The sequence below is a fragment of the Carcharhinus amblyrhynchos genome, chromosome 6 (assembly GCF_965287045.1).
Source record: "Carcharhinus amblyrhynchos chromosome 6, sCarAmb.v2.hapA, whole genome shotgun sequence".
NCBI classification, from domain to species: Eukaryota; Metazoa; Chordata; class Chondrichthyes; order Carcharhiniformes; family Carcharhinidae; genus Carcharhinus; species Carcharhinus amblyrhynchos.
This window is the reverse complement of record NC_137329.1, coordinates 18,949,173-18,975,311: the sequence shown is the minus strand read 5'-3', so window position 1 is coordinate 18,975,311 and position 26,139 is coordinate 18,949,173. Positions and strand designations below refer to the sequence as shown.

Sequence of the window (26,139 nt, the reverse complement as noted above, 5' to 3'; positions counted from 1 at the left end):
TATTTTGCGTTTATCAATATGTTAGTCTTTATTGAGAACAGAAATAACGTCTTGCTACAATTATATGAGGCTTTGGTGAGACCACATCTGGAATACTGTGTGCAGTTTTGGTCCCCGTATTTAAGAAAGGATATACTTGCGATGGAAGTGGTGCTGCAAAGGTTCACTGGATTGGCCCCTGGAATCATGATGTGAGACTGAGTTAATTGGGCCTATTTTTTTCTGGCATATAGAAAAGTGAGAGGTGACCTCATTGAAACATAAAAGACTCTGAAGGGGCTTGATAGTGCATGTGCTGAGAAATTATTTCTACTGGTCGGAGAATCTAAAACACAGTCTCAGGACCATAGAATTCCATACAGTGCAGAAGGAGGCCATTCAGCCCATCGAGCCTGCACCAACAACAATCCCACCCAGGCCCTATCTCTGCAACCCCACATATTTTCCCTGCTAATTCCCCTGACACTAAGGGTCAATGTAGCCTGGCCAATCAACCTAACCCACAAATCTTTGGACTGTGGGAGGAAACCCAAGCACCTGGAGGAAACCCACGCAGACACAGGCAGAATGTGCAGACTCCTCATAGACAGTCACCCAAGGTTGGAATTGAACCTAGGTCCCTGGCGCTGTGAGGCAGCAGTGCTAACCACTATGCCACCGTGCTAAGGCACTGATTGTTTAGAGATACTGTTGTGTTTCAGTTAGGCACTTGACAACCATCTGAACTCAACAGTGAGCTCAATAATTTCAGACTAATCTCTGTTCCCCCATTTTGTTTCCTTTCCTTTGCATGTGTCTGCTTTAATCTTGTTTTTCTGACTTTGGTTTTGGACAGCTGCTGTTCCTGCTATTGATATCTCCTCTGGACTTGTTTCTTATCCTATTACTCTTTGGCTCTGCCTCACCAACTCTTTTGTCATTTACCGTCTCCCATATTCCATTCTATTAACAGACCTTCCTTTTTTTGTCTTTTTCCACCATTTCACCTCCATGTTTTCCTTGGAGATATTCAATGTCCTGAGGGGTTTGGAAAGGATAAATACTGAGAAACAATTCCTTCTCAAGAGAACATCAAGATCTAGAGGGAAAACTTCAAAATAATGGGCAAAAGAAGTAGGAGTGATGTGAAGAAAATAATTTTGACTCAGTGGGTGTTTGGAGTCTGGAGTCTGAAAAGGTGCTGGAGGCAGGTTCAATTAGGATATTCGAAAGAGATCAGAAAAGAAAGAATGTGCTAGATTACAAGGATAAGATAAATGAGTGGGACTAGGTAGAATGCTGTTTTGGTGAGCTAGTGCGACTTGAAGGGCTGAAGGGTCTCCTTCTGCACTGTAAAGGTTCTGTGATTTCTATCAGCTTTGATGAAAGTTCACAACATGAAAAATTGACTGTAATCTCTCTCCATACATGCTGCCAGACCTGCTGAGTATTTCCAGCATTTTCTGTATTCATTTTGAATTGACCGCTTTTCAGTAATGTTTTTCTCTTGAGGAAAGGGCTTTTGTTACTTCTAGACTCGACTATTCTGATGCTGAGCTCCCAACATATACACTCAGTAAACTAGAGCTTGTCCAAAATTCTGCTGTCCGTACCTTATTCTTCACTAAGCCCATTGACTTATCTGTCCTGTGCTCATTAACCTACACTGGCTCCTACAATGTCTCAAAGTCATCCTCGATTTTGATTCCTCCGTTGGTCTCCCTGTCTCTGTAACATAGTCCAGCCCTTACACCCTCCACAATCTCTGTGCTCCGACATTGGCAGCTGTATTTTCTGCTAACTAGGTCTGAAACTCTGTAGTTCCCTCCCTAAAATCTCTTTGACTTTCTCCTCACTTAAAATGCTCCTTCGCCCATTTAGTTAGGCGTCCTAATCTAGCTCAGTCTCATATTACATTCAATAATGTTAATGTTTACCATGGCTAAGGCCCTGCATGAATGCAAATTGACACTTGCAAAGATACTTGAATGAAAAAGTATTGCCTTTATGTAGTGACCACCACAATGTTTATGGCCATTGAATTGCTTTTGATGTATCAGTATTATTAAGACATTAAGAAATAAATGCAGCAGCAATTAAAAGATAGTTTTTTTTAATGATGTTAACTGAGGGATAAATGTTATGATGTGGAATGCTGGCGTTAGACTGGGGTAAGCACAGTAGGAAGTCTCACAACGCCAGGTTAAAGTCTAGCAGGTTTATTTGGTAGCACAAACCACTAGCCTTTGGAGTGCTGCCCCTTCATCAAGTGAGTGGGATGAAGGGGCAGTGCACTGAAAGCTTGTGGTTTGTGCTACCAAATAAATCTGTTGGTCTTTAACCTGATGTTGTGAGACTTCTTACTGTGGATAAATATTAGCCAGGTGACCAGTGGTAATACCCCTATTGTTCAAAATGTATTGCCATGAGGGAAGCTTCAAATCCAACTGAGAGCAGATGTTCCATCCGAAAGATGGCACTTGCAATGGTGCAGAACTCCTTCAGCATTGCAACGGAGAATCAATTTCTCAGGAGGCTAAGGAAATTTAGCATGTCCACTATGACTCTCACCAATTTTTACAGATGCATCATAGAAAGCATCCTTTTCGCATATATCACAGCTTGGTATGGCTCCTGCTCTGCCCAAGACTGCAAGAAACTACAAAAGGTCATGAATGTAGCCCAGTTCATCACTCAAACCAGCTTCTGATCCATTGACTCCATCTACACTTCCTGCTGCCTTGGAAAATCAGCCAGCATAATCAAGAACCCCATGCATCCCGGACATTCTCTCTTCACCTTCTTTCATCAGAAAAAAGATACAAAAATCTGAGGTCACATACCAACCAACTCAAGAACAACTTCTTCCTTGCTGCCATCAGACTTTTTGAATGGACTTACTTTATATTAAGTTGATCTTTCTCTATGTCCTAGTTATGACTGTAACACTAAAGTTTATTTATCAGTGTCACAAGTAAGGCTTACATTAACACTGCAATGAAGTTACTGTGAAATTTCCCTAGTTGGCACAGTCTGGCACCTGTTTGGGTCAATGCACCTAACCTGCTTGTCTTTCAGAATGTGGGAGGAAACTGGAGCACCTGGAGGAAACCCACACAGACACAGGGAAAATGTGCAAACTCCACGCAGACAGTGACCCAAGCTGGGAATTGAACCCGGATCTCTGGCACTGTGAAGCAGCAGTGCTAACCACTGTGCCTCTCTACCCACCTCTGCTGCCTCTACATTCATGATGTGGATGTGCTGGCGTTGGACTGGGGTAAACACAGTAAACTCCAGAACTCTCCATTCACCTGACGAAGAGGGAGTCCCCTCCAAAGCTTGTGAGTTTACTATCAAATAAATCGGTTGGACTAAAACCTGGTGTTGTCAGACTTTTTACTGCCTCTACATTCAGCACCCTCTCCTTTCCTTCTCTATGTACAGTATTCTTTCTCTGTATAGTGTGCAAGAAACAATACTTCTCACTGTGTACATGTGACAATAATAAGTGAGAAATAAGAAAAGAACAACTTGTTCCCTGCTGCTATCAGACTTCCGAATGGACTTACCATATATTAAGCTGATCTTTCCCTACACGCTATCTGTAACCGCATCACTACATTCTGCACTTTCTCCTTTCCTTTTCTCCAAGGACTCTTTGTTTTGTCTGTATAGTGCACGAGAAACAATATTTTTCAATGTATCCCCAAAACATGTGAAATAATAAATCAAACTGTGTTGGGAGTAGCAATATCCGCAGGTGGCGATTGAACCCACATTTGCTCTCTGCTGAAACACAGCAATCAGGCTGAAATTGGAAACTAGTCATCCAGCATTTAAATGTGTCCAGTCGGGGTGCATTTGGGGCGTTGATAAGTAGGAGCTGCTGGTGGGTCCAATCGGTTGCGGGTTACAATCAGGGTGTTGGTCTCGGTGTCGCTTTTTCCCGGGGGGGTCCTAATGGCAACTGTGCGGGAGAGAGCCCGAGTCATGAACTTAACCTTGAACCTGGCGGCTCTAAGCCCGGCAGCGTACAGAGCAGGTAATCGATAATATATATATATTCACATACTTTGTGAATGATCTCTTCCCACACGCACACGCCGTAGAAAGTAAGTTCTCTGAATACAAAAAGAAGTGTCTCAGGTTGTGGATTTTCTGGAATGTTGCTGCTGTTTGTTACTGTTATTGAGTATCCCCGTTGTGTAGCTAAAGTTGTTTGGCGTAAGGTTAATGTTTGAAGAGTAAATGGGGGGGGGGGGGGGGGGGGAGAGAGAGAGAGAGAGAGCAGGAATTTCTGGCTCAATCCGCTCCTGTCCTACACACACTCTGACCCCATTCCAGTGCAGGCTGCCTGCAGTGTTGCAGTTCTCCCGCCCTCTCCTCCCCTGCTGGTTGACGCCTCTCAGTCCACACGGGTTCAGGGACCGGGAACGCTTTCCTCTAGTTGCTACTGTGGGGGGTAAGGAGCTCCCCTCACCGGTGTGTGTGTGTGTGTGGGCGCCTCTCCTCTTCTTGTCCTCTCTTCTCTTCCAGCAATGTCGCTGCCGGCGGAATGGCTCACTCAGGTAAGTTGGAGATTTAAAAAAAAAAAATTTTTTGGATACTCTTTCTTGCTGAGTTGGGAAATTTGCCGGCCTGTGACTTGACAGTAGGAGCCAAGTCCCGGGTGCCGCTGCCCGGGGACAACGACTCTGAACCCCAGAAACTTGAATGTTTAATGTCTCAAAACTGAGGGGAAAACTTTGGCAACTGTTGCATCCCGCAGTTTGCTGATTTTTTTATTTCCTCAGCCTGGCTGGCCAGAAGCGTGGGTTATTGGTCTTTTTGTGAGGAATATAAAAGAGAGAACTGCATCAGAAAGGGAGCGGGAAAATCTCCAATAACGTTTATATAGCGCCTTAATCATCCTGAGCTGTCAAAACCCTGTTTGGGATTCCAGAAATCGATTTTTTGTTTTTATTCGAATTTTTTTTTTATTATTCATTCGTGGGACATGTTAAGTTGTTGATTCTCAACATCCCACAGTCCAAAAATGTACAGATTGACCGTGGGGTTACAAGGAAAGGGTGGGGTTTCGGTCCTGGGTAAGATGCTCTTTCAGATAGTCAGTATAGACTCGATGGACTGAGTGGCCTCCTTCTGCACCACAGGGATTCTAACTTTGACTGTAACGCTACATTCTGCACCCTCCTTTTCTCTGTGAACGGTATGTTCTGTCTGTACAGTGTGCATGAAACAATACTCTTCACTGTAAACCAATACATGTGACAAACCAAAAATATGGGTGTTGCTGGCTGGCCAGCATTTATTGCCCATACCTAATGGCCCTTGGGCAGTTGAGAGTCAACCATAATTGAAATTGGGCAGCACGGTGAGACTGCTGCCTCTCAGTGCCAGGGACCCGGGTTCAATTCTGGCCTCAGGTCACTGTCTGTGTGGAGTTTGCATTTTCTCCCCATGTCTGCGTTGGTTTCCTCCCAAACTCCAAAGATGTGTGGGTTAGGTGAATTAACCATGCTAAAATTGATCCTAGCGTCAGGGGGATTAGCAGGGTAATGTGTGGGGTTACGGGAATAGGGCCTGTGTGGGATTGTGGTTGGTACGGACTTGATGGGTTGAATGGCCTCCTGTACTGTAAGGATTCCATGAAATACTTAATTTTCTCAGAGCTTTTTTTGGCAGTGTTTTGTTTCTCAAACCTCCTGAATGGAAATATTTTTATTCTGTGTAAGAGGCTGCCCTGCCCCAAAGCTGAGTTGTTACTCGTTTTTTTTTGCACCTGAAAATCATAATATGAAAATCATAATGGCTTTCTTTTAAAACAAAAAAAAACTTGTACCAGGGAGAGAGATGCCAGAAAAGGATCGAGTTGGGATGAAACTAATTCAACTCAAAGGTGGTTCCCAGCTTTGAATGTTTCCAATGACATACAAGAAAATTGGTCTGAGTTAGGAGGAGATATGCTGGGAGAATGGGTTTATTAAAATAAGCAGCGTAGCTGGGCTGAGTGTGATTTAGGAAGTATACTCTTTATTGAATCTGCTTTTTGGATACCCTCTTAAGTAACCCAAATGTTGTTGGGCCTGGTTTTGGTTGGTTCATTTGATTTTCATTGGCCCTTGGTTACTGAGAACCACAGTTTAGACTAGAGCATTACGTTGCATATTAGCAGGTTTTTAAAAGACTCTTCTGTTTTCAGTTGATTACCCTAATCCATTTAATTAAACTTCCCATGAAGGTTATAATAAAAACAGAAAATGTTGGATACACTCAGCAGGTCTGCAGAGAGAGAGAGAGAGAGTTAACGTTTCAGGTCTAAATCCTCCTATGGAACTCTAGGTTTGCTGTAACACCTCAAGCACAAAACTCTGCAATCCTGTGTCAGGAATGGGTCTTGTTACTCTTGATTTGCTTGATTATAGTTGCTCTGCTTTCTTCTTTAAAATTGTAAGAAAGCAAGTGTACTAATTTTCAGTCTACTTTAAGGATTGCCTTGGTTTGCCTCCATGCTGAGGCAGTGATATCCCTGGTGTAATGTTCAAAATGTGACGCTTCAGCCAGTGTTTTTGCCTCTCTTGGCATCTGTACCTTTTGGGAGTTCAACTGGGACGTAACTGTGGACTTTGACCTTTTGTTTTTGGACAGCGGTATAGAGATTGTTTTGCCTGTAATAAAAGCAAAACACTGCAGATGCTGAAGACCTGAAATAAAAAGTGTGCTGGCAGCATCTGTGCAATGAGAAACTGATTGATTGGGTTCCAAATATTAATTCTGACTTTTTCTTCTGAACTGAAGAAAAGGTAGAAATGGGTTTAAAGGGGGTAGGGGGTAGACGATGCAGGTGGAACAAAAGAGAGAGTGAAAGTGATTGAACACAAAAGGAATAGTAATGGGATCAAAGAAATTAAGCATTTGTCCACACTCTGGTTTTCTCTTGATCCTATAAATATTTTGGGGTCCGGAGTAGATGGCAATAGCAGAATAAAGATCAGGTATGCCCGATCAAAAACATGAAAGCAAGATAAAACTAGCAGTGGTGGGGTGGGGGAGGGGCATAGATTAATTATGGGGGACAGAGTTCATGATCTGTAGTTGCTCAACCCAAATGGTGAGTAAAAAGTGACTAATCAAGATTAGGTGCTGTTTCTCCAGGTTGCATTGTCTACACTGGAACATTGTAGAAGGCTGACATGCTCCTCCTCTTTTCTTGAACTAAAGATTCCTCGCCAACCCCACCCCAACCCCTGCCCCAACTCCAGTCCTGTGGTTGGCCTGGCCCTCGATTGTCTGGCCACCTCCATCACTTTTGCCCTCCCTCCAAGAACCACAAGAGAGTTCTCCCTTACTTTCCACCCGCAGCATCCTCTGTATTCAAAGGATCATCTGCAATTTTGGCCATCTCCAGCATGATGCCACCACCAAACACATCTTCCCCTCAGTACTCCAATTGAAGCATTCCCTCTGCGACGCTCAGGTCCAGTCCTCTATCACCGTCGCCCTCAACATCTCATCTCCCTTCCCACAGCACTTTTCAATGCAGTAGCAGGAGGTATAACACTAGCCCCTTTACCTCGTCCATGTTCAAAAGCACTCCTAGTTGAAGCAGTGATTTATTTGTACACCCCTCCCTGTGGAGATTACTGTATTCTGCTAATAACACCTCTTGTTTCTTTACTACCACTTTCTCTAGTGTCTCCCAATTTTTTTCCCTGAAATTTTACTTCTTATTTCATGAGATGTCAGCATTGATGGCAAGGCCAGCGTTGGTCTCCATGTTTAATTGTCTGTGAACAGAGCCGTTTGCCTGGCCATTTCAGAGGGTGGTCGAGAATCGGCCACATTGCTGTGGATCTGGAGTTGCATGTAGGTCAAACCAGGTAAGAGTGTATCGTTAGTGAATTAGATGGGTTTTGATGACGATCAATAATAGTTTCACGGTTGCTGTCACAGACTGTCTTCAGATAAATCTGGAATTATAATGCCAACAGCTGCCATAGTGAATTTTAGCCAGCTTCCCAGAGCATTCGCTTGGGGCCTCTGGATTACTAAGCCAATGACATTACCACTATGCCACTGGGTTGTCCCTTTCCTTCCCCCATCCCACCCCCTGCATTTTTCAGCAACATCAAACCCATCATATTTCTGCCTCTCCAGTTCTGCGGAAGTCACGTAAATGGTAAATGAAAGTAGAATTCATAGCTTTGAAATATGTTGCTACAGCTCTAAGTTGTTGCAGGTTCAATTTTCCTACTGTCTCTCTTTTTGCTCAATTTCAGCATCAAATGGTAAAATATGAACATTAAACCTTTATGAATTATTTTTGAAATGCTGGTTACATTCATTTATGTGTTCATCTAAAATTAATGAAGTTGTACAGGGATTTTATGAACATCCATAAATTGGATACTTGTGCAGAATTCACTTGGCATTGGAGTTTGAGCATTACAAATAGCTACCATTGCAACCTGGCTGGCTTTCCTTTCCTTTTTGAGTATTTAGTGCTGTGCTCTTGCTCGTCTCTCCTGATCTCTCCCTTTCTGTCTTGGGGGCTGTTTTGTCTTTATTTAGCTGTGACATGTCTTGATCAAGGACACTTGAGCTTCTTCACACGTTGAAAAAGATCTGCTGGTTGCTGAGATAATAAGTTCTCACTTTTAAAGTTTAACATCCAATTTCCACGATTAGGTTAAATACAGCAACAAATTTCTACGTGTAATTTTGTCATGTGTTGTGTAGCATACCTGATACTATTATCTTCAAATCTTCTGACTTTTTTGTAAAAGTATTGAAACACTCTTTGGAAATCTCTAAAGGATCACACTTTGCTGACAATAGATTGCCTTCTGGAACTTTTAATTACACAGATTCCACTTTGAAACCTGTTATAGGCCAGTTAGTGACAGAATAGCAATGTTATAATTGTACTCTAATGTGCATGAGTCTCAGATGCAGGTGTGGAATGTTATAAGGAAGGCAAGTGGAATCTTGGCATTTATTGCAAAGGGTCTAGAATATAAAAGTCGACATGTTACAGTTGTATAAGGCATTGGTGAGACCACACTTGGAGTATTGTGTTCAGTTTTGGTCACCACCTTTTTGAGGAAGGACGTGGTGGTACTGGGATTGGTTCAGAAGAGGTTCACTAGATTGATTCCAGGTTTGAAGGGGTTGTCGTATAAGGAGTAGTTGAGTAGCTTGGGCTTGTACTTGCTGGAATCAGTGCCAGATTTAGACTTGGTAAGGCCCTAAGCGATGTAGAGCTTGGATGCCCCTTGTTAAAATTACACCATAAGGTCTCTCAAAGGTGTGTACCAAAACAGGACCTTGGGTCGCCACAAAAACATTAAAAACATAATTATGCCTTTTTAATTATTTAATAGCAAAAAATACAAATTATTTTCAAATGCATTTACTGAGTACATTTATCATTTGGCTGGCTTGATCTCTCTCATAGGTTGTAATATAGTACACCCTGAAAATAATACTTAAATGTAATTTTAATAATATTAAGATACATTAATATATATATACAAAATAAATAATTAGGATCACTTTTATTAATAAAAGTAATGAAATCAGTTGCAAAATTGGTTAAAATTAAGGATCCAGTTTGAGAGTTCATCCTTGGTTAAGACACCCCATTGACCTACATCATTGAGTTTTGTGAATTGTGGATGTCGGCTCTGCAATGCTCACATCTGCATCACTTCCAGTGTTTTCCTCAGCTCAGATTGGAGACTGTTATCGCTAGCAGAGGCACTAGGTGTGGTTGTTTTGGACTTTGCTGATCACTTTGGCTTTGTGGATCCTTATCTGCTTCTGGAGTAAAGTAACTGTCAACTTTTGGTAATTTTTTTGAGTTGCTCTTCAAGCTGGCGCTTTCTTTTCCTTTTCTGGTATCCGTTGTTAAATGTTCTCTTCATTGTAAACCTTCTGAAATTTTGAGAGGCGCTAAATTGTAACTTGTTTATGTTGTGCCTAAATCAGGCACTGGCTGGAATACAGATGAGGGGGAATTTGATGGATATAAAACATTCAACAGGATTGAGAAAGTAAACTTAACCAAATGTTCCCCTTTCTAGAAGAGTCCAGGACAAGAGGTCATAGTTGTAGAGTAAGAGGGGGGAGATTCAGTACAGAGATAAGGAGAAGCTACTTAGTTTTGTGAATCTATAGAACTCACTGCCCCAGAGTGCAGTGGATGCAGAATCAATCAATGGATGCAGGAAAGAGAAATATTTGATCAAAAGTGGCATAAAGGGCAATGTGGAAAAGGCGAGATGGAGATCAGCTATGATCATAGAATGGAGCAGACTTGAAGGGTAAGTTGCCTGCTTTCGCTCCTAATTACTATGTTCCTATCTATATAATATCTAAATTCAAGTCTCTAAATCTGTATCCCAAATGATGGTTAAATATTAAAATTACCCATTACCTTCAGTCCCTGCCACAAGCGATCTCTCCACTGATTCCATCTCCCTCCCAGACAACTATCTGAGGGAGTGGCACATTGGTTAGTGGCCTCAGTGCCAGGGACCCAGGTTCAATTTGAGCCTTGGATGACTGTGTGGAGTTTGCATGTTTTCCTGTGTCTGTGTGGGTTTCCTCCTATAGTCTGACGGTGTGCAAGTTGGGTGGATTGGTCATGATGATAAATTGCTCCCTTAGCATTGTGGGGATTATCAGTGTAAAATATGTGGAGTTATGGCAATGGGGCGTGGGTGGGATTATTGTTGGTACAGAGTTGATGGGCTGATTGGCCTCCTTCTGCACTGTAGAGATTCTGACCCAGACAGTTCACTATTGCAGTGCTTTATTTGATCCCAAGATAAGCTTCCAATCACATCTGCACTATCATAAGGTGACCGGTTTCCACTTCTGTAACATCACTTAGCTCCACCACTGTCTCAGGTCATCTGCTGAAACCCTCAAGTGTGTGTTTGTCACCTCTGGACTGGGCTATTCTAATACACTCCTCCTCAGTCTTCTGCTCCACCCTCCTTTAAAGCTGAGGTGCTCCAAACCTTTCTAAACTTGTACGAAGTGCCACTGTCCATCATTCCTGTAATCTTGGATCTGCTTTTGTTCTAGGCTAAACCATTCTCAGCCATGTCTTGTCCCTCGCCCTCCACTCTCAAATCGTTGTAATTACCTCCAGTCCCACAACCCTGTTATTGATGCTCCTCTAATTTTTTACATCAAGATTCCTTGATCTGAATTGCTCTTCCATTGGTGGCTGTGCCTTCAGCTGCCTATGGCCCCAGTTGCTTTCTTCCTTAAAACGCTACTTAAAACTGATCTCTTGACCGAGTATTTAGCCATATAGCCTAATGGCTGTCAAATTTTTAACCTGCTTATTGGCCTCGTAACATTTGTTACAAATTTTGGCTCTATAGTAGGTAAAAATCATCTGATTCTGTTATTGCTTTTGGGGGAGACTGCAATGAGTGTCTTTTGTTAAGAAATTAACTTCCCAGAAGCATGTTCAAGGGGCAGTGGATAATGAAACTGAGTTGTAAGCTGATTTGGATTGGATATTTGTGTATTTTGCACTTGTTTTTTTTTCTGTTTTGCCAAAGGGTAAACCTGCCAATTACAGATCAGTTGGATTAACATGGGTGATTAGGAAAACTTTTAAAGACCATTTTGGACAAAACGAGTTGGCTATTAGGAAAACAAAAATGGGCTAATGATTTCAAAAATTAAGTATAAAATATCAGCAATGATTTGTTTAAGACAAATCGTGTTTGACTAACTTTGTTTTCTTCGAAGCAACGGAGGGTTGATGAGGATACCATGGTTAATGTTCTGTATATGGGCTTTCAAAAGGTGTTGGACAAGGTAATAGATTTTTTTTTTAAAAAACCCCATGGGTTTAAAGGAACAATGGAAACATGGATATGGAATTGGCCAAGAGTAGTGGTAAATGGTGGTTTTTCTGTTTGGAGAGAGGTAAATCCTGTGTTCACACCCCAATAAATACCTTTTTGTTTGCTTCAGTATAAGGAAATCCTTTAGCCTGATCAGAGATTTTAGCCGAGTTTCTCTTCCAATACATTTGTGATAACGCAAGCAAAGGGGGAGGCTCGGGATATTGAATTCGATGATCAAGATGAATGGCGGAGCAGGTTTGAAGGGCTGAATGGCTTACTCCTGCTTGTTTCTATGTTTCTAAAGCATTTATTTAATGTCTTTGCCATTTGACCAACCCTTAAGATTACCAGAGTCCTATTTAATACCCCCTGACTACTTTATCATGTGTACTAGAACACCAACAACTTTTATGTAGCACCTTTTTAACATAGCTTCCAAGGTGCTTCACAGAAGTGTTACCCATAAGTCAACATTAGTACTGAGCAAAAAGCCTACGCGAAGAGGAAGCCAAATCTTGGAGGATGAAGAGTTAGAGGGGTTTTAGGAAGGGAATTGGAGTTTGAGGCCCAAGTGGCTGAAGGCACAGTTGACAATAGTGAAGTATTGAGGATGTGCAGAACTATTAACATTTGTTTTCCTCCATATCCCTTCTTTCTTTTAGCATTTTTCATCTATTTATTGTAATCATAGGTTTTCTACAACTTGCTATGCTTTTATAATTGGCTGTTCTTTCCCTCTCAGCTCCAGTATTGCAAAGCATTGAATAAGGTTGCATATTCGGTTTTTGAGAATCACTTGTTGGAACCTACATTCTGCCCATGGATGTACTTTATGGGTTGGAATGGAGGGAGGAAAAAGGCTTGCATTTATTTCTGATATGACCATTTTAAACTTGCTGCTGGGCTGAGTGGCCTGAGTTGTCATTTATCTTGCATCCTTGGGGCCGATTCCTTGTAAAGGAGCTCTGTGCGGTCCAAAGACCTGTGGATCCCAGTTTTCGCCTTGCAGTCACAGAAGGAGAGTCTTGTGTTCGTGCAACATCTTTCATGACCTCTGGACATCAGGCAATGTTTTGTAACCATACCGTAATTTATTGAAGTGTCGTCATTAATGTAATATAGTAAACATAACAGCCAATTTGCAGCAACACGGTTCCACAAAGCATGATGTGGTAATGACCAGGTAATGGTTTTAAATGGTGCTGTTTGAGTGATAAATATTGACCCATGTCACCACTCGAGTGCAAGGACTTTCACCTGAAAGAACAGACAATTTAACATCCCATCTCAATGCATGGCATTCCCTTGGAGGATTAAATCTTGTGCAAAGTCATTACAATTTCACTTGGTTTCTCTTTCAGAATTGCCCACAATGAAGCCGTTTAGAGCAACTCATATTTGGTGCAACATAATTGTTGCCCTTCAGTCGGAGGTGGAGGTGAAACGTCGCAGGCACCACCTGAAACATCATGATGACTGCTTCCTTGGCTCTGACGCTGTGGACCTCATTCTGAGTCACCTTCTGCAGAATCGCTATTTTGGTGAGGCAGAAATCTCCCGGCCAAAAGTGGTGCGGCTGTGTCAGGCTTTGATGGACAACAAGGTGTTTGAAGCAGTTGGCACAAAGCTTTTTGGCAAAGATAAAGAGTCTACCTTTGAGGACAGTAGCTGCAGTTTGTACAGATTTACCACAATGCATAGGTGGATTGATGTTGTGAATGAATATCAGGCTCCCAGCCCAGGGCTCAATGGATTACGTAGGAGGTAAGTTTAGATCTCTAATCTGACATTCTTTAACTTGTGGAGGTTATTGCTGATTGCAGTATTGGGAACTGCTGACTGCAAAATGAGAAAAGTCCTTGAACTTCACAGGTATTTACAACTCAAGGGTGCTTTGGACTTTGTAATTTTGGAAGCTATTTTTAACATGCCTCTTAATGGTTTTGCATATTAGGACAACATGTGAGCTAGTCTGCTGAGTGTGGCAATTGGCTTAAAGCCCTCTTCACAATTGGAGGGAGACCTGATCCTTATGTTCAACAGGAACAAGGTGCAGGGTTTCAATGAACATCAGAATTGCTCTGACTATGCACCAGTAGAAGGAGTGAATGACACGTTCCTTCCTCCTTTCTGCAACTGAGCCTTGGGAAACTTGAAGGCAATTCGTTAAAACTTTGCAGCACCAACACGTCTCCACCAGAAAGAACTTGCTTAAAGCTAAACACCAGCACAAATATTTGGGAAACGTATCTAAGGTATTAGAAATGACCGACCAGCTCCGTAGAGCAGGGGTAGACCATTCTGTGATCTGGTGAGATTATGGATGATCTCTTATCTTGACTCCTTCTCCTAGCTCTGGTCCTTAATACCCTTGTGTAACAAAAATCTATCCATTTCAGTTTTGAAACTTTGAGTGGAATGGAGCAGCCCAGAACAAAGGGAATAATCTTAGAATCAGGAATTGAGTAGATGGAGAGAGAGTCACCTTAATTAAATCATGCTTTACAGAATGCTAACTTAATCTAAATGTTTTTTAGTCCTGGTATTGTTCTGATGAATGTCCTATCCCCTCCAACGTAAGAGTATCATCTGAGAGGCAGTACCAAGAATTGAATAGAACATAGAACATTACAGCTCTTTGGCCCTCAATGCTGTGCCAAGCTATGTCCAATCCCAAGATCACACTATCCCCTCCTTATAATACTGGAGCGCTCCATGTGCCTATCCAATAACCGCTTGAAAGTTTCTAAAGTGTCCGACTCCACTATCACAGCAGGTAGTCTATTCCACACCCCAACCTCCTGAGTGAAGAATCTATCTCAGACGTCCCTCCTATCTCCCACCATGAACCTTTTATAGTTATGCCCCCCAGTAACAGCATTTACTCCGTGTGGCGTTACTTACACTGCTTTGTATTTCAGACCCCTTGAAGCAGGTGCCAACATTCCATTAGCCTTTTACATTTTTGCTTAGTGGGGTACTTGTGCCCCACCTTTTAGTCAGTGGATACTTAATGAGACCTTGGTGCCCTCATGCATTTGCTGAACGTAAGCGTGCAGATACAGCAGGCAGTCAAGAAGGCAAATGGTATGTTGGCCTTCATCGTGAGGGTTTGAGTATAAGGATAGGGATGTTTTACTGCAATTGTATAGTGTGTTGGTGAGGCCATACCTGGAGTATTGTGTGCAGTTTTGGTATCCTTATCTGAGGAAGGATGTCCTTTCTATTGAGGAAGTGCTGGAAAGAAATATCTGAGTATTTCTCGCATTTTCTATTAAATACATTATTTACTGTGGTGCACTTAAGTTTTGCTAGTTAGTGACACTAAGTGAAGAATCCAGAGTTTTATTTTAAATTGTTCTGTGGGTATTGGTGTCACTGGCAAATTTATTTATTGCCCATCTCTAATTTAAAATCTTAATGTGGAAGTGCTGGTGTTAGACTGGGATGGGCACAGTTAGAAGTCTCAACACTCAACTGAAGAAGGAGCAGTGCTCCAAAAGCTCATGATTTCCAAATAACCTTTTGAACTTTAACCTGGTGTTGTGAGACTTCTTACTGTTTAAAATCCTTGTAGTGATTTGCTACGAGTAAGCTTGTTTAGTCCATGCCCTATGACGTGCCCAAGGGCTGGAGTTGAAAAAATCTGGACAAGTAAGGGAGTTGGGTATTTATGGCAATCCACGTTTTGTGGTCACTATTCCCTGTACTGATGACCAGAACTGTCGGTAGTGAGATTATTAGTCCAAGTTTCTGCCTTATCTAATCTACAAATTTAACCAGTATGTGCTGGGAAGGGAGAAAGGAAAGGATGGAAGATTTCATCGACACCTTAGCTACCTGAGATCAGAACTTTTTTCCTCCTGCCCACATATTGCTGGCTGAAGTCGTTCCTCTGCCCAGTCTTTGATCTGAATGTTATGAGGAAATTTGATCAGTGGTGCGCTGTTGCACAGTTCAATCTAAAGCAACTTATTTGGAAGACATGTAAAGTAACTAATGCAAAATCGAAGTAGTGACTGTCATAAGTGTCATTTTAACTGAGCTGGTTGGATGAACAATCCTTGTTGATTTAAAATTTCAGTCTTGTTTTCTTGTCCTTAGGCAAGGACGAGTTAATTTTTCCACCAACCGCCATGACAGCTCATTAGAAGAACTGCTTAGTAACCTGAGTCTAAAACCTGTAACTTCATCTCTCAATGAAACATCACAATTGTCTCAGACAGGTAAGTGTTGCTTATCATATTGAATGACAACAGCACTTTAGACTGCATTGCCATAATATCAAAGCAAATTAATGCAGATGCTGGAATCTGAAACAGAAAATGCTGGAAAATCTCAGCAAGTTTGACAGCACCTGTGAAGAGAGCCAACGTTTCGAATCTGGATGACTTTTAATTGCCAGTTGTCTTTACAGCGCAAACCAATTGTTCAGCTTTGGAACATGAACTGTACCAACGCTTGGCTAATCTTCTCTTTAGTTTCATTAACCTATTGGTTCAGTCATGATGATTAGCTATCACTTGAGTGTTCAACCTTCTGAAAGTAACACATATTGATTATATTTTATTAACTGCTAACAGCTCTGGTATCTTCCCCAAGCAGCCATTTGCACAAGAGCCTAAAGAACGAGTGTTTGTGACCTATTAGAACTTGGTGTGTGTGAGCATTTCCACTAGGACCTACTGTCATCAGAGCAGAGGGGTTTTTAAACAATTTAGCACCTCTTCTTTTTCCCAGCCTAGGGAACAAAATAATGAATTGCAATGCAAAGCCAAGATCAGTCAATTCCAGGTATTTGCCAGGGCTTTTCCAACATCTGTTCCCAAAACACTGCCTCTTCGAAGAAGGCAAGCACAACAAGTTTGGGAATACTGCTATCTACAAGACTCCTTGATTTTTGATTTGATTTATTATTGTCACATATATTAACATAGTGAAAAGTATTGTTTCTTGTGCACTATACAGACAAAACATACCGTGTATAGAGAAGGAAACAAGAGAGTGCAGAATATAGTGTTAGTTATAGCTAGGGTGTAAAGAAAGATCAACTTAATGCAAGGTAAGTCCATTCAAAAGTCTGGCAGCAGGAAAGAAGCTGTTCTTGAGTTGGTTGGTACGTGATATCGTTTTCCTGATGGAAGAAGCTAGAAGAGAGTGTGTCTGGTGTGCGTGGGGTGCTTGATTATGCTGGCTCCTTTGCCAAGGCAACAGGAAGTGTAGACTGTCAATGGATGGGAGGCTGGTTTGTGTGATGGATTGGGCTATATTTATGACCTTTTGTAGTTCCTTGCAGTCTTGGACTTGAACATTTTTAGCACTGTTCCTTCATTGCTGGCTCAAAGCCCTGAAATCCCTTCGCCCCACAGACTGCAGTGGTTCAAGTAGAAGACTCGTCTCTGTAGGGTGACTGGGAAGGGCAATAAGTGTTGAGCTTTCAATGTCCCGAAGAACTTAAGAACTCTCCTTGAGCCATGTCACTAAACCACTTGCCTACTGGAACTGGCATAAACAAAATACTGCAGATGCTGGAAATCTGAAACAAAAACAAAATGTTGGATAAACTCAACTTTGGAGAAAGTTAACGTTTCCAGCACTTTGTCTTTGTCTACTTGGAACTGTTATCATTGTAACATACACTTTGTGACCTGACTCTTTCATTTGACCATCTGACTATCTCACCTCACTTCTTAAACTTACTAAGATCTAACTTTGAATACAATTTCTTAATCTCTGGAATGTCTTTTGTTTGTCAGATATTCAAAAGGTCCACTTCATTTCATCAAACCGTTGCTATAATAGACATACTAACCTCTACATAGAATCATTATAAACTCTACAATGCAAAAGGAGGCCATTCAGCTCATCAAGTCTACACCAACAACAATCTACCGCAGGCCATATCTCCACAACCCCACACTTTTACCCTGCTGATCCCCCTAACTTGCACACCCTAGGACATTATGGGCAATTTAGCGTGGCCAATCACCCTAACCCATACATCTTTGGAGTGTGGGAGGAAACTGGAGCACCTGGAGGAAACCCACACAGACATGGGGAGAATGTGCAAACTCCACTCAGACGGTGACCCAAGCCAGGAATCGAACCTGGGTCCCTGGTGCTGTGAGGCAGCAGTTCTAACCACTGTGCTGCCCATATTATTAATTATGACGCTTCATTAATACATATTTTGGTGTTAGTAAAATATAAAAACTTTCCAGTGGTTCAATATGTGCAGAGCAAGGACATGCAAACTAATTGTTGCAAATTATTAAATCTGTAATCAAAAGAAATTGTATTTAACAGCAACTTGTTACCAGCAAGGCCAGTACTTACTGCCCATCCCTAGTTGCCATTGACAAGGTGATGAGTAAAGCTACCTTTTCAAGCTTTCATTTTTTAAAAAAAGTAAATGCAGTAAAGTATTCTCTGTACACAGTCTGGATAGTGTCGGTACAAGAGTTTTTCAAAATCCCTTCAGCATTGCAGACAATCCTGCATGTCATAACACTTGTGCCCTTCTCTACCCACTTTAGCCCTAACCCTTTGCAAGATTCTTTTGTGTACAATGAATAGCTCTGCTGTTGAAACTTTAAAAACTGAATACAAACAACCAATTTAGCATGTATATGCCTGGAAATTTATTGCAATGTCTGCCTTTTGGGATAACTGTTTGGACTGTTTCTTGTTTTAGGTTGAGTTAAATCTCATGACTTTTTTTCTGCAGTGGTTGACGAGATATGGCAGGAACAAACAATTCTACGTCTGCTCCAGCTGATTGAACTCCCAATCTTGGACTCTCTGTTAGATAGGAAAGAGCATCAGCCAAAACCACGGAATGTGAGCACCAACACTGATGTCATTGCAAACAACCTTCTGGACCGGGAAATCTTAAAGGCCTTTGGTGATTCTCAGTATGTATTTGTAGGACTGCCTGTCCATTTTTATTTGTTTCCCCCTATAGGAGCTGGAGGAGGTTAGATGGATTGGCCATGCCAAATTCTCTGTACCTGAACAAGCACCAGAGTGTGGTGACTAGGGGATTTTTACAGTAACTTCATTTTGCAGTGTTAATGTAAGCCTACTTGTGACTTCATAATGCTAACCAGCATTGTGTTGCTGTTATGTAAACAGCATTAGTGAGGCTAGTCATTGTCATACCTTGTTTTTTTACAATGAATTGACACACCTAGTCTATTTCTTTCTCCTCCTGTTGTCTTAGCTTCAGGAAGAGGACAGCAAAATTCGCCAACATTCCTTCTCTCGATTCCAAGTAATTGAAGGGAAAATTCCTAATTATTGGTTACTAAAATGTTGGCTCACTTTGACAGAAAGATAAAAGAATGAAACTGTTGCCATGCAGGTTACATAACCAGTTTGTGGAGTTTTATTTGATAGGTGTTGCTTGTGGTCCAGGATGGAAGGGGGGAAGAATCTCTCCCAAATGCCTCTGATGTCATCACATAAGCATGTGACACCACAACACACATTACTAATGTTTAACCTTTACCTAATTATCTATCCAAGCTGCTTATTTTTCTTTGAGCAATTCTTGAACCGCTAACAGTTGGGCAACCATAATGTACCTTCTCTTGAACAAATTATTTATTAAGCTTGTTTTGAAGTAATCTCCAACCTAGTATAGTATATGCAACACATCTGGCAAGAATTCCATATGGCTGTTGTTAGAGGGAAGACTTTGCTTAATCCTGGTTTAATTCTGTATTTTGATTCTACTAGACTGAATAGTTTTGTTTACATCTGCACCTTTCATGCCTCATATTTTAAGGATCTGTAAAGTTTATTTATTGGTGTCACAAGTAGGCCTACATAACACTGCAATGAAGTTACTGCTTTTCTTAAAAAAGAAATCCCCTACTCACCACACTCTGGCACCTGTTCGGGTACACTGAGGGAGAATTTAGCACAGCCAATCCATCTAACCTCCTCCACCTGCTAAAGGCAAATCCAGTTCTGATTGTGACTTAACATCAAGCCCGTACTGCTTTTCTCTGGATTTATTTCCTCCTTCAGATAGTTGAACTTGTGTTGAATGTGTACAGAGCCTTGGTTATAATAATGTAGAAACACTGGAGAAAGTGGCATAAAAATGACAAAGATGATACTGGAGATGAAGCTCAAATATCAGGAAATACTGAACAGAAAATGCTTAGGGGTGGTGTAATGCAGGTCTTTTTTTTGAAGTGATTTAAGATTAATGTAGGGAAGGTGGATCCATCTGTGGTACGTCAAAGTAGAAGATACAAATGACATGATCCCTGATAAAATCAATATGGAATTCAAAAGAAACTTAACTTAATTAGAATGTGGAACTTGGTCCCATCAGCAGTTGTTGAGGCCAATACCTTGGATGCAATCAACTGGAAAATAGCTGAGGACATAAAGTGGAAGAAAGAAACAGGAGTGAAGTGGGATGGATGGGGGAGATCAGTGTGGTGCATCAACCCTGGCACAGACCATTTGGGCTGTATGGCTAGTTTGTGCTGTAGACAAAGTAAGGATGTCTAAAAATTCAAATTTTCCTGAAAAGCGTGTGCAGATTTTCACTAACCAATTATGCTTGGCATATGGATGTCACTAGTGAAGCTGACACGCACTGCCTGTCCCTAGTTGCTCTTGAGAATGTTTGTGGCTTTTTTTTTGATCTGCAATTAGCCTGATGTAAATACACCCTTATTGCTATGGAACGGGGATGTCCAATGATGAAGATTTTTTAATCAATTCATGGGACATGGGTGTCGTGGGCTGGCTAGCATTTATTGCCCATCCCTAGTTGCCCTTTTCCAGAGAGCAGTTGAGAGTCAACCACATTGCTGTAGCTCGAGCCACATGTTGGCCTGTCCAGGTAAGGACAGCAGATTTTGTTCCCTAAAGGACATTAATCAGAACCATGCAGTTCACTATGGACAATGGTTTCATGGTCATCAGTAGATTTTTAATTCCAGATGTTCTTTTTATTGAATTCAGATTCCATCATCTGTGGCAGGATTTGAACCCTGGTCCCCAGAACATTAGCTGAGTTTCTGGATTAATAGTCTAGCAGTAATACCACTAGGCCATCGCCTCATATTTATTCACAAGTCGGGTTGGTGAGATGCTGGTGTTCCTTTGCGCCTGTTGCCCTTAACCTTTTTAGGTGAAGATCGGGAGCAGCTCGTTCTTGCTGAGATTCCCATGAGGTACTGAGATCTGCTGTGTTTGTGGAAGCTCCTGTCTCAGAAGGGCAGAGGAATAAAAAACTGGCTTGGGGGAGGGGAGACTTTGTATAATATGTTAGCTTAAAAATACTGCTGGATACATTAAGATGAAAATTGCTCATGAAGTATTCGCCTTTGAAGATATTTAACGCTTGTATTTTTCATACTCCCCAGAAATGATGATTGGCTGTCGTCTGCAATCGATTTACTGGAGTTCCTCCCAGACCGCATGGTGGTGGAAATCAGCAGGAATCTTCCAGAATCATCCTCCGACACGGACCAATGCAACAGGCTGCTTTTTGATGCCATTGCTAAACATTACAATCAAACCAAAGATCCCCTCCTCACCAATGACTACTTTGACATTCATACAGGGGTTGCAGAGCTCCTTGGTAAGTCTAACTCTGTGGTAAACTGACATTTCAGTGCTGGAAACTGTTTGCAATGATTATTATGCCAAAATGGCTAGGAACTGAGCAGTAATGTGATGCTGACAGTTGTAAAATTGGTACTTTATAAAAGTAACCTAATGGTCTGTGCTTTTGTGGAGTTGGAGCAATAACAATTAGATAAGCTGTTATAGCATTTTGAAAAGCTTTGCAAATAGTCACTGAATGTCCTTTTTTACAACTTGAGACTTCCAGGATTCCTGAAGTTTAACTTGTCCTCAGTTGAGGTTATATTAAGATTGTGTCTATCCCTCTGTGTGGATGGAAATATGGTGTTTCAGAAAGGCCAGAGGAATTAAACAGGGCATCATGGATGATATTTATCCGTCTACTAATATCATCTGCAGATGATTTGGGCACAATCTCATTACTGTTGTGGATCTTGGTTTCTGAAAATTGACTCCCGTGTTTTGTACATTACTGCAATAACAGTTTGCAAGTTTTAAGTTAGATTATTTTTTTAACCAGCATACGTGCCTTGAGCAAATTCCTGGCATTGATCATTTTTATTTCGTCCTCCTAACTGAATCTGCACGTCCCTTGCCTGGGAGATCCTGAGCGAAATGAGAGGCCTGGCAAGTAATCTGACTGGCTTGAAGCATAAAATCTCTGATCTCGAAGCTGACCAGACGATTTGTGCGGGAGTTCATCCCAACTTCTTTTGACCCCACCTCTCTCTCTCTTTCTCCCCGCCCCCCCGCAAAGCAAATGGAGCTTCTACATCCACAAGCACAAAAACATCTTTCGATGACTGAGTACTATTCCATTGATCACTTTTTGCTGTTGTGCACTTTTCCAGCTGTTCCATTTTCAGCAGTTTCTTGGCCCATGTTCTCTGTAGAAACCAATTTGGGCTCATCATTAATTACTCCCCCACTGCATCCTGCAATTTCAGCACAACAACCAAGTGTGCATGCCATCTGCGATCAGTTCATTGGGACATTATTGGAAAAGGTGTGATCCAAGAACAAGCTCTTCCGAAGAGTCATCTAGACTCTTTTTCTCTTTCAGCCCCTTCCTGGTGCAGTTAGACTTGCTGAGGTTTTCCAGTGTTTTCTGTTTCAGATTCCAGCATCAGCTTTTATCTTAGTGAGCCAGATAAGGTCAAAATTGCTTAACAATACCATAACACTCATTGTAGCAAGTGACTTTTGTATCCTTCAGTCGTCTTTCTCTGTATCCTTCAACATGACTTTAGGTTAAATGGTGTTTGAATTAATGATTTTCGGGTGATTCCAGTGGTATAACCAGCCCTATTCGTGACAGCTGGAAAACCTGATATAATTTCCACCCTCAAGATAGTGGCTAAGGCAGTGATCTATTTTTTTTAAAAAAAGATGGATTGGTATTTATGTTGTGCTTTCCATCGCCTCTATGGATGACACTGTTTCAGAACATAGAACATAGAACACTACAGCACAAACAGGCCCTTTGGCCCACGAGTTGCGCCGATCACATCAACACCTACCAATCCATAGACCTATCTATAACCCCCCAATCCCACTAAATCCCATATACTCATCCAGAAGTCTTTTAAAAGACCCCAGCGAGTTCGCCTCCACCACCACTGACGGCAGCCGATTCCATTCACTCACCACCCTCTGAGTGAAAAACTTACCCACTTCTGTACTTGCCTCCCCACACCTTAAATCTGTGTCCTCTCGTAGCGACCATTTCAACCCGGGGAAATAGCCTCTGAGAATCCACCCTATCTATTCCTCTCAACATTTTATAAACCTCTATCAGGTTGTTTCTCAACCTTCGTCTCTCCAGGGAGAAGAGTCCCAGCTCCCTCAACCTATCTTCATAAGGCATGCCTCCCAATCCAGGCAACATCCTTAAATCTCCTCTGTACCCTTTCAATAGCTTCTATGTCCTTCCTATAGTGAGGTGACCAGAACTGCGCACAGTACTCCAAGTGAGGCCTGACAAGGGTCTTATAAAGTTGCAGCATTACCTCCCGACTCCTAAACTCAATCCCTCGGTTAATGAAGGCCAGTACACCATACGCCTTCTTGACCACATCCTCCATCTGCGAGGCTGATTTAAGAGTCCTGTGGATCCGGACCCCAAGATCCTTCTGCTCTTCAACACTACTAAGACTCCTGCCCTTGATAGTGTACTCATTCATCCCGTTGGTCCTGCCAAAATGGACAACTACACATTTATCCACGTTGAAGTCCATCTGCCACTTCTCCGCCCAGTCCTGCGTCCTATTTATGTCCTGCTGCAACTTCTGACATTCTTCCAGACCATCCACAACACCACCGACCTTTGTGTCATCGGCGAACTTACTAACCCATCCCACCACTTCCTCATCTAGGTCATTTATGAAAATGACAAACAGCAAGGGTCCTAGAACAGATCCCTGGGGCACTCCATTGGTGACTGACCTCCATGCAGAAAAAGACCCATCCACAACCACTCTCTGCCTTCTGCAGGCAAGCCAGTTCTGGATCCACAAGGCCAAAGCACCTTGGACCCCATGCCCTCTCACCTTCTCAAGAAGTCTTGCATGGGGGACCTTATCAAACGCCTTGCTGAAGTCCATGTACACCACGTCCACTGCACTTCCTTCGTCAATGTGTTCAGTCACATTTTCGAAGAACTCAACTAGGCTCGTAAGGCATGACCTGCCCTTGACAAAACGATGCTGACTATTTCTGATCATGCCAAACCTCTCCAAATGCTCGTAAATCTTGTCCCTCAGAAGCCTCTCCATCAGCTTACCAACCACAGAGGTCAGACTCACCGGTCGGTAATTTCCCGGGCTATCTCTGTTCCCTTGCTTGAAAATAGGAACCACATCCGCAATCTTCCGGAACCTCTCCCGTCTCCATTGACGATGCAAAGATCATCGCCAGGGGCTCTGCAATCATCTCCCTCACCTCCCACAGTAACCTGGGGTACATCCCATCTGGTCCTGGCGACTTATCTATCTTGATAGAATTCAAAAGTTCTAACACATCCTCTTCCTTAATATCCACATACTCAATCTTTTCCATCTGCTGCAAATCTGTGGCAAAATCTCCCAGATCAGTTTCCACCGTGAATACTGAGGCAAAGTACTCATTAAGCACCTCTGCCATTTCTTCTGGTTCCACACAGACCTTTCCCCCTTCACCTTTTATAGGTCCTATCCCTTCTCTTCTCATCCTTTTACCTTTCACATATTTATAGAAGGCCTTGGGATTCTCCTTTTAATCTTACCCGTCAAGGCTTTCTCATGACCCCTTCTGGCTCTCCTAATTTCCCTTTTAATCTCCTTTCTACAATCCTTATACTCCTCAAGATCCTTACCATCTCCTAGCTCCCTGAACCTTTTGTACACCTTCCTTTTCCTCCTGACTAGGTTTACCACAGCCTTCATGCACCACAGTTCCCGCGACCTACCAAAACCTCCCTGTCTCATCGGAACGTTGTCGTGCAGAGCTCCAGACAAACATTCCTTGAATATCCACCACCTTCCTTCGGTACTTTTCCCTAAGAACGCCTCCTTCCAGTTTATTTGTCCAATTATCTTCCTGATGTCTTCGTATTTCCCCTTACTCCAGACAAACGCCTTCCTAGCCTGCCTGATCCTATCTCGTTCCAATGCAATTGTGAAGGAGATAGAATTATGATCACCATTCCCAAGATGCTCTCCTACCGAGAGATCCGTCACCTGTCCTGGTTCATTCACCAGTACCAGGTCAAGTACAGCCTCTCCTCTCGTAGGCTTATCCACGTACTGTGTCAGGAAACCTTCCTGAACACACCTAACAAACTCCTCCCCATCCAAACCCTTTACCCTTGGGATATTCCAATCAATGTTTGGGAAATTGAAGTCTCCCATCATGACAACTCTGTTATTACTACATCTCTCTATAATCTGTTTCCCTATCTGCACCTCAACTTCCCTGTCACTATTGGGCGGCCTATAGAATACACCCAGCAAAGTTTTCGACCCTTTGCTGTTCCTAACTTCCACCCACAGAGACTCTGTAGATAGTCCCTCCACGGCATCCTCCTTCTTTGCAGCCATGACACTGTCCCTGATCAACAGTGCCACTCCACCACCTCTTTTGCCTCCCTTCCTGAAGCATCTGAATCCTGGCACCTGAAGTACCCAGTCCTGTCCCTGAGACATCCAAGTCTTCGTAATGGCCACCACATCATATTCCCAAGCAGCAATCCATGCCCTAAGCTCATCTACCTTATTTACTACACTCCTGGCATTAAAATAGATACACTTCAGCCCCTCAGTCTGGGCATTTCCCTTCTCCACCCCCTGTCTAACCTCCCCTCTCATACCGCCTGCAGTCCTTCCCTACCTGGGAGCTAACCTCCTCGGTCCCAGTCTCCCCATCACAATTCCCTCCCCCCATCCTTTCTAGTTTAAAGTCCCCCCCCCCCCAGTAGCCTTAGCCAGTCTTCCCACCAAGATATTAGTCCCCCTGGGATTCAAGTGCCACCCGTTTTTACTGTACAGGTCACACCTGCCCCTAAAGAGGTCCCAATGATCTAGGAACCAAAATCCCTGCCCTCTGCTCCAGTCCCTCAGCCACGCATTCAGCCTCCACCTCATTCCATTCCTGCCCTCATTCTCCCGTGGCACAGGCAGCAATCCTGAGA

The 26,139-nt window shown here is 42.4% G+C and overlaps 1 protein-coding gene and 1 long non-coding RNA gene across 3 annotated transcripts in view; one reads left to right on the top strand and one right to left on the bottom strand.

Moving 5' to 3' along the window:
- LOC145343728 (uncharacterized) overlaps positions 1-4,182 on the bottom strand; it is a 44,128-nt gene extending 39,946 nt beyond the window's left edge. For both annotated transcript variants that reach the window (XR_013886789.1, XR_013886790.1), the window contains exon 1: positions 4,055-4,182. This is a non-coding gene — a long non-coding RNA (uncharacterized LOC145343728). The remainder of the gene's footprint in view (positions 1-4,054) is intronic.
- Positions 4,183-4,321: 139 nt separating this feature from the next.
- depdc7a (DEP domain containing 7, paralog a) overlaps positions 4,322-26,139 on the top strand; it is a 42,280-nt gene continuing 20,462 nt past the window's right edge. Inside the window, exons 1-5 of the mRNA XM_080189974.1 lie at positions 4,322-4,550; positions 13,220-13,622; positions 15,963-16,084; positions 18,586-18,772; positions 21,251-21,468. Of these exons, the coding sequence (XP_080046100.1) occupies positions 4,538-4,550; positions 13,220-13,622; positions 15,963-16,084; positions 18,586-18,772; positions 21,251-21,468 (943 nt within the window). The 5' untranslated portion in view covers positions 4,322-4,537. The remainder of the gene's footprint in view (positions 4,551-13,219; positions 13,623-15,962; positions 16,085-18,585; positions 18,773-21,250; positions 21,469-26,139) is intronic.